The 8469-nt window shown below is 44.7% G+C and overlaps 1 protein-coding gene across 6 annotated transcripts in view; it reads left to right on the top strand.

The window, feature by feature from the left end:
* LOC142742856 (uncharacterized) overlaps window positions 1-8469 on the top strand; it is a 285274-nt gene that overhangs the window by 2401 nt on the left and 274404 nt on the right. For 4 of the 6 annotated variants that reach the window (XM_075853028.1, XM_075853026.1, XM_075853029.1 and 1 more), the window contains exon 2: window positions 5178-5299. In XM_075853028.1, the coding sequence (XP_075709143.1) occupies window positions 5183-5299 (117 nt within the window). In that variant the 5' untranslated portion in view covers window positions 5178-5182. The remainder of the gene's footprint in view (window positions 1-5177; window positions 5300-8469) is intronic. The other 2 variants (XM_075853027.1, XM_075853025.1) reach the window with 1 other exon arrangement.

The following is an 8469-nucleotide window of genomic DNA, read 5'->3' as shown; positions in this document are numbered from 1 at the left end:
GACACCTAGCCGATCCTATAGTAAAATATGAGATCAGTATTGTCCTCAGTTTCCCACAGGCCTTTTTGTGCTAGGCCAGAAGAAAAATAATCTGAAAGGCCAGACATATGTGAACCGCTTACCATTGATATCACTAGAGAGGTGGCCACGCTTGTGCGGAGCAACATAAAGAGCTGAGAAAGTGCAGATAAATGTTTAAAATGAGAATAGTCCTTTAAAATAGACATTCAGTCCTTATACACTTGACAGAGCCATGTCCATAGATGCTGTACAGAGGCACACCAAGTCCCAGTAGCTTCATACCTCTGTACTGAGCCGTAGGTACTTTGTGTGCCGCCACTGGATGGTGCCTTTATATGGGGCCATATTATGGAGCTATTGTCACCTAAAAGGGCACATGGTTTTCCCCCTCCAATAGTCAGAATAAAGCTCCCCTTGGTAGTTGCAGCATTGCCCTCCATGCTCTAATACTAAATACTGTGGGGAGAATAGAGGAAAATATCTACAAAATACAGCATGTGGTGGAACATGAAACCTGAAATCTGCAATATACGGGTAATACAGAGGTACAATAAAACTCACTCATGATACTTACCTGATTTGGCTGTAAGTCTGTGGCAGAGCATTGCAGCTAGCAGCCACAACTCCTCTATTGACACTCACCCATATCAGCAGAATTAGGGTATGTGCACACACACTAATTACGTCCGTAATTGACGGACGTATTTCGGCCACAAGTCCCGGACCGAACACAGTGCAGGGAGCCGGGCTCCTAGCATCATACTTATGTACGATGCTAGGAGTCCCTGCCTCGCTGCAGGACAACTGTCCCGTACTGACACCATGATTACAGTACTGGACAGTTGTCCTGCAGTGAGGCAGGGACTCCTAGCATCGTACATAAGTATGATGCTAGGAGCCCGGCTCCCTGCACTGAGTTCGGTCCGGGACTTGCGGCCGAAATACGTCCGTCAATTACGGACGTAATTAGTGTGTGTGCACATACCCTTACAGACTCTAGCCACTGTAGTGCAGAGTATCAATCAGTAAAAAATGAAATTAAAAAAAGTGATCAAAAAAATCGTATGTACCAAAAAATGGTGCCAATGAAACGACATCTCGTCCCGCAAAAAATATGCCCGCACACCTCTCAATTGATGAAAAAAATATGAAAAAGTTATGGCTCTCAGAATGTGGTGAAACAGAATAAATAATTTTTTAACAAATACTTTTTTTTTCCCTATTTTCTGTTGTCTAAAACCTGTGTCCGTCTTATGGTCAGGTGCGTCTTATAGTCCGAAAAATACGGTATACGCTGATCTGTGCCGCTAGGCATAATTTATAAACGTAAAGTTAAAAAAAATAAAACAAGTTCATCCGTTTTTGTGATGTGAGGCGCCTGGTGTGATGAATTTAACCTTCATGTGCCTCACATTAATAGTAATTAACCCCATCAATGAAGCGTATTCACACACTGACACTGGCTTGGCAAATGGCAATGAATGAGAATTTCTATCAGCCTCGCTGCAGTGCACTCAGGGAATGCTGGGCCTTGTAGTACTACTAGGCTGCCTGTATCGCAAGTTGGATTGTTATTTCGTTATGTTAACGGCCGGGGATGAGCCCCTTCTAAAAGCGTATTCACACTGACACTGGCTTGCCAAATGGCAATGAATGAGAATTTCTATCAGCCACTGTGCACTGACTCAGGGAATTCTGGGCGTTGTAGTACTACAAAGCCTGCCTGTATTGCAAGTTGGATGCAACGCGGATGAGCCCCTTATAAAAGTGTATTCACACACTGGCTGAGTAGTGAGTAGTGGATGAGCCCCTTCGATTGCTGGATTCTTGCCTTTTAGATTCCTAAAGCTTTCCCTTACTGCACAGAGATGCTATCCCTACAGCTCCTGTCTGTAAAATGACCGCTGAGCTCCGTGCATAGACTTTTATTGCAGGCTTGAGCCCGCCCCTATGCTGCCTCCCGATTGGCTGGGAGAGCCGTTTGCAAGGCATTATGGGGTAGCCTGATGTCAGGTGATCTTGTGAAATCCTCCATTTTAGATGTAACATGTGGCAGGCGCCAAAATGTAGCCGGGTTCGGTCAAAACGGGTTCGGCCGAACCCGGTGAAGTTCGGATTCGCTGCGAACCGAACTTTTCCGGAAGTTCGGACCGAAACCGGGTTCGGTTGTCCCGGTTCGCTCATCTCTACCCATCATGTTTCTCAGTCATAATGGGTTAATGTGTAAGGTACATGATGGGGTAATTACTATTAATGTGAGGCACATGGAGGTTAAATTCATCACACCTCGCGCCTCACAGTTATTAGGTCGGATTCACACAAGCGTGTGCGTTTTGCGCGCGCAAAAAACGCGGCATTTTGCGCGCGCAAAAGGTCCGTAACAGCTCCGTGTGTCAGCAGCATATGATGCTGCCATCATTATGAAACTCTGGTGCTTTTCTGTTTTCATTCATACTTTTTACTGCTCTTGCGCGAATCACGCGCGTCACACGGAAGTGCTTCAAGCGTTTGCTGTGCGTGATTTTCACGCACCCATTGACTTCAATGCGTGCGTGATGCGCGAAAAACGCACAAATATAAGACATGTCGTGAGTTTTACGCAGCGGATATACGCTGCGTGAATATCACGGACAGTCTGAACGGCCCCATTGACTAACATAGGTCCGTGCGAGGCACGTGAAAATCACGCGCGTTGCACGGACATATTACACGTTCGTCCTTATAAGCCCAAAGGGAAAGAAAGCAGTTTTTATTACATTTTTTTACAGCGTACACATTATAAATGACGCAAAAAAATTGTTGTGCAGCTTATTACGGCCGCGGCAATACCGAATGTATATTTTATGTGTTGAGACTTACTTTAATGTTTATTGTAAAACAGGTGTATGTGTATTTTTTTAATTTAATATTACTTTATGTTTTTACTTCATTTTTAAACTTTAATGTACTGACATATATCTATATACTGATAGTACACAGGCAGTTGTTAAGACATACCTAAGTATGCCCTAACAGGAAATATGGTAAGACAGCCCTGGGGTCCTTCAATGGACCCTGGACTGTCTGCCCATATATGGTATGTCCCTCAATTGCGTCACAAGGATTCCCTGTGATGCGATCCAAGGGGCATCCCCCCTTCTAATTTTCCCCTTGAATGTTGCGGTCAGCTTTGATCGCAGCATTCAGGGGAATAGCGGCAGAGATGAGAAGTTTCTCTCATCTCTGCCATTAGAGCGGGGCAGGGGGTGTGTAATACAGCCATTGCCCCGCTCCTGACAATAAGTGTGCGCGCGGTGGGCATGAGGTGATGCGGCCGGCGCTGCACTAATTAGCGGCGGCGGCGCAGGCACTGAAGACAGAACATGGTGGTGTTTTGCAGAGCGCCCGCCATGTTCGGTCTTCAGTGCTGCCGCTCATTTGTGCAGCACTGGTTGCATCACATCATGCTGATGGCGCACACTTGTCAGGACTCAGGAGCGGGGCAATGGCTGTATTATGTATAATCCTCCCCATAGCTGCCCCATACAGTATAATGCTCCTATAGCTGCCAAAATATTAGCCCCCTCCCATACCCAGTATAATGTCCCCATATGTGCCTAATAGAAAAATAAAATAATTACTTACTTATCCCGGTTAACACGATGAGTGGAGGAGACCCTTCTTCTCCTTTGGCCTGTGCTATGAGTAACTCGCGCAGACAGGCGCGATTACATCACTACATCGCTCCTGTCTGCGCCGAGCCGCTCATGGCGCAGTGAATGCTGGAGGACGCAGATACAGTTGGAACCGGGACCAACGCGGTCAGTGTTGTGTGGCAACAAAGGCCCTATCGGCCCCCTAGGTCTAGGGGCCCGGACACAACTGTGACCATTGCGACCCCTATAGCTGCGCCACTGATGCTCTTTGAAAGTCTAAGACAGCGGTGGCCATCTTGGTTTACCGGACACTGGGCATCGCTTGTTTTCCCGATCATTGGTCCGTGTAACAGGGCCTTTAGACCTGGCTTGGATTTTTCAAGATTAGTTATTAAAATATAAGGGTGGGGGTGCAGGAAAACATTTCCTCCTGGGTAAGTATATAAATATGTTGCTACACCAACTTGTAGATATATGTACAGGATAAGGATAAAGGCAAATGTGCAAGAGTAATGCAGAGTAGCTAACCAGCCCTAGCCAAAGTTGTGACAATGGTTAGGACAAGGGTAGGCATTCACTCATATACGTACAGTAAGGACACCCCTTTACAAAGTTTTCATCAGCTGTTTCAACTGCCTCCGTGCATCAGGAGTTATGCAGTGTTTGGTGCTGGAAGAAGATGGCTCCGTACACTGTATAGTGGCCATGCTGGGTTACTGCAGTTCTGCTCCTATTCACTTGAATAGGAGCAGAGCTGCAGTAATGCAGCATGGTCACTATAGTGTGACTGAAGCCATCTGCATAACAGTGGCTTATAGAGTGACCGAAACCACTGAATAACTTCTGGTGACTGAGGCAGCTGGAACAGCTGATCGTTTTGGGGGCCGTGTGTCGGACACCCACCGATGATTTACTGATGACCTATCCTGTGGATAGTATGAAAAACCGCCCCATGCCCAGACAACCCCTTTAATTTATTAAAGAGGTTATACTACGAATGACATTTATCACCTATCCATAAGATTTTCTGTAGTTCAAACCCGTTGTTTGATCTCATGCCCTGAATTCCGTGCAGATTTTTTTTTTCTGCTACATGTGGATAGGGGTTTTCAAAACCCCATCTACATACATTTTACTGGACAGAAAGCGCATACATTGCACAGAAAGGATGTCTCTTCTCTAGCCATGTCACACTGTCTGTGCAATGTACGAGTGTTAACGAGTGTGCAATGTACGTTTATATTATTGTACCGCAACTATTTGGGGCCTATTCTTATGTGAAACGAACAGTCCTATTACGTTCCATTAAGCTTTGGTACCCTTATGACAGTACCAGCTATGAGTGTGCGCTTATGGCAGATCTGAATACATTATTTTTTATTTGAATACCCGCCGAAGCACAATACTATCAGGCACTTTAAATCTAAACTCTACCAAGCAACATTATTGCTATTGTACCTGTAGAATATATTGTATTGTTGCTGTATCATATGTTAAATAATTGTAAAAATTTTTTTTCAGCAGGGATGGAAATAACGACTAATCATCATAGCCATTTTACTAACAGACAGGAATATTTTAATGAGCCATGGTTGGATTTTTGCTTTTACAACACATTGTTACCTGGTAACCCATGGCATAAGGTATGACATTTATAATAATGTATATACTAGACCTTCTCATTGAATTAGAATATCATCAAAAAGTTAATTTATTTCAGGAATTCAATTCAAAAAGTGAAACTCCTATATTATATATATTCATTGTACACAGTGTGATCTACTTCCAGCATTTTTTTCTTTTAATGTTGATGATTATGGCTAACAGTTAATGAAAACCCAAAATTTAGTCTCTCAGAAAATTAGAATATTGTATAAGCCCAATTTCAAAAATGATTTTTAATACGGGAATGTTGGCCTACTGAAAAGTATGTCCAGTACATGCACTAAATACTTGGTATGGGCTCCTTTTGCATGAATTACTGCATCAATGCGGCGTGGCATGGAGGCGATCAGCCTGTGGCACTGCTGAGGTGTTATGGAAGCCCAGGTTGCTTTGATAGCGGCCTTCAGCTCGTCTGCATTGTTGGGTCTGGTGTCTCATCTTCCTCTTGACAATACCTCAAAGATTCTCTCTGGGGTTTAGGTCAGGCGAGTTTTCTGGCCAATCAAGCGCAGTGATACTGTGGTTATTATACCAGGTATTGGTACTTTTGGCAGTGTGGGCAGGTGCCAAGTCCTGCTGGAAAATGAAATCCGCATCACTATAAGGGTATGTGCACACGATAACTGGCTTTTACGTATGAAATTACCGATTGTTTTCAGGAGAAAACAGCTCCGTCGTTTCAGACGTAAAAGCTCCTCCTCGCATTTTGCGAGGCGTCATTGACGGCCGTATATTTGAGCTGTTCTTCATTGAATTCATTGAAAAACGGCTCAAATTACGTTCAAGAAGTGTCCTGCACTTCTTTGACGAGGCAGTAATTTTACGCGTCGTTTGACAGCTGTCAAACGACGACGCGTAAATTACAGGTCGTCGGCACAGTACGTCGGCAAATCCATTCAAATGAATGGGCAGATTTTTGCTGACGTATTAGAGCCGTATTTTCAGACGTAAAACGAGGCATAATACGCCTCGTTTACGTCTGAAAATAGGTCACGTGAACCCAGCCTTAAGCTTGTCAGCAGAGAAAAGCATGAAGGGCTCTAAAATTTCCTGGTAGACGGCTGCGTTGAATATAACACAGTTATGGAGCGGAATCCCTGGCCAGAGCAACGGCTCTGGCTGGGGATTCCACTCCTAGGGGGAGCCCCAATGGTGCTATCTACATGGAGCGGGTGTGTGGTACTATCTACAGGGTGTGTGTGTGTGTGTGTGTGTGGCACTATCTACAGGGTGTGTGTGTGTGTGTGTGTGTGTGTGTGTGGTAGGTACTATCTACAGGTTGTGTGTGTGGTACTATCTACAGGGTGTGTGTGTGTGTGTGTGTGTGTGTGTGTGTGTGGTACTATCTACAGGGTGTGTGTGTGTGTGTGTGTGTGTGTGTGTGGTACTATCTACAGGGTGTGTGTGTGGCACTATCTACAAGGGGGACTTGTAGATTGTCATTAACCCGGGTTAACTCCTGTGCTTGCGCCATCACCATGGCATACATTTACGGCATATAGCGGGAACTGTATATAGTTCCCATGACCTAAATGTACGTCATGGAGCTTGAGGTGGTTAAAATAAATAATATACCCCCAATGCTTTTCTATATGCTGTAGGTGTGGAGAAGCATAAGATCTCACACATATCTGGTGAGTTTGTATACAGATAGAATCTTTCGAGGAATCTGTAAATTCTCTTTAGGCCTCATGCATACTTTCATCACCGTTTTCACGGATCCGTGTGTCCGTGATTGGATCAATGTGGTTCCCGTGTGTACTCAGTGTACACTTCCGTGTTTCCCTTTCCCAGCGCCGCGCATGGTAATCGCTGTCCAGCGGTAGTCACTGTCCAGGGGGCTGAAAGAGTTACTGCACTGATCGGCAGTAACTCTTTCAGCACCCTGGACAGTGACTACCGCTGAACAGTGAGTACCATGCGCAGCGCTCACAATATAGATTTCCCAATTAATGTTTCCTACAAAAACCCCAACTCAGGAAAAAAAATAAGTTCATACTTACCCAGAACTCATCTTCCTCCAGTCCGACCTCCTGGGATGACGTTTCATCCCATGTGACCGCTGCAGCCAATCCTAGGCTGCAGCGGTCACATGGACTGCCGCGTCATCCAGGAAGGTCGGACTCAATGTCAAAAGAGGGATGGGTCACCAAGACAACAGCCGGCGTACATATGAACTGCTTTTTCTTTCTATCGATGCGGATGCTCTGCCCGAAAGGGCTGCCGCTTCTCTCTATCCAGCACTGATAGAGAGTAGAGGCTGCTCTCTTCTTTACTTCTGCCCGCCCGGCCATTGCTAGGCAACGGCTCCGTCACACACGGACGGCACACGGATGCCTTTCGTGTGCCTTCAGTTTTTTTGATGGACGCATTGAATTGTATGGGCCCCACTGTCATGGAATCTCGGACCAAAGTAGGACATGCTCTAATTTTGTCAAAACGGAACAACGGGACCGTCAAAAAAACTGAAGTGTGCATGGCCCCATTGAAATGAATGGGTCACGGTGCTAGCCGTCAAAAAAACGGCTAGCACCCTGGGGGAAAAAACGGAAGTGGGCATGAGGCCTTACAATTAGGTTTGGTCAGTGAAGGTACACTAGACAACAGAAATGATTCTAATTCATTTTTTTACCCAAGTAGCCATTTCAATAGAATTCGAAGTTTTCACTAGTTGGCTCTGAACCCCATTTCAGTTCAGTGCTGTGGAACTACAAACCCCAGCACATGTGGGGGGGGGGTTCATGGGTGAACTAACATCTCATATTTTGCATGTGCTCTATACTTACTGAGATAGTCCAGTGTACATTCACTTAGCTAGAGATCTAAAACCTACATCATAGTAGGTCATTTTTCTGTCTGGCCTAAAAGGAAATCCGTTTAGTGTTCCTTCTGCATGCTGTCATTTCATATTATTTATTTTTTTAAATTAATAGTACTTTTGCAAGAGGAGATACCGATATACAGTTAGATGTCTAGAGATGATTCCATTAAATTTTACATGTATGATTAAACAATGATATGAAAGAGTAGATGTCTCCGATCATTTGTCACACTGAATGGTTTCTAAATGATAAAAAAAAAACGCATCATTAAATGAGTAAACATATTGCAGTTTTGCATTTACTACGGCATTTATGGAACAAAGTAA

Source organism: Rhinoderma darwinii, chromosome 2, assembly GCF_050947455.1.
Source record: "Rhinoderma darwinii isolate aRhiDar2 chromosome 2, aRhiDar2.hap1, whole genome shotgun sequence".
Lineage (NCBI taxonomy): Eukaryota > Metazoa > Chordata > Amphibia > Anura > Rhinodermatidae > Rhinoderma > Rhinoderma darwinii.
Note: the sequence above shows the minus strand (reverse complement) of the source record. Positions and strands in the feature narration are given on the sequence as shown.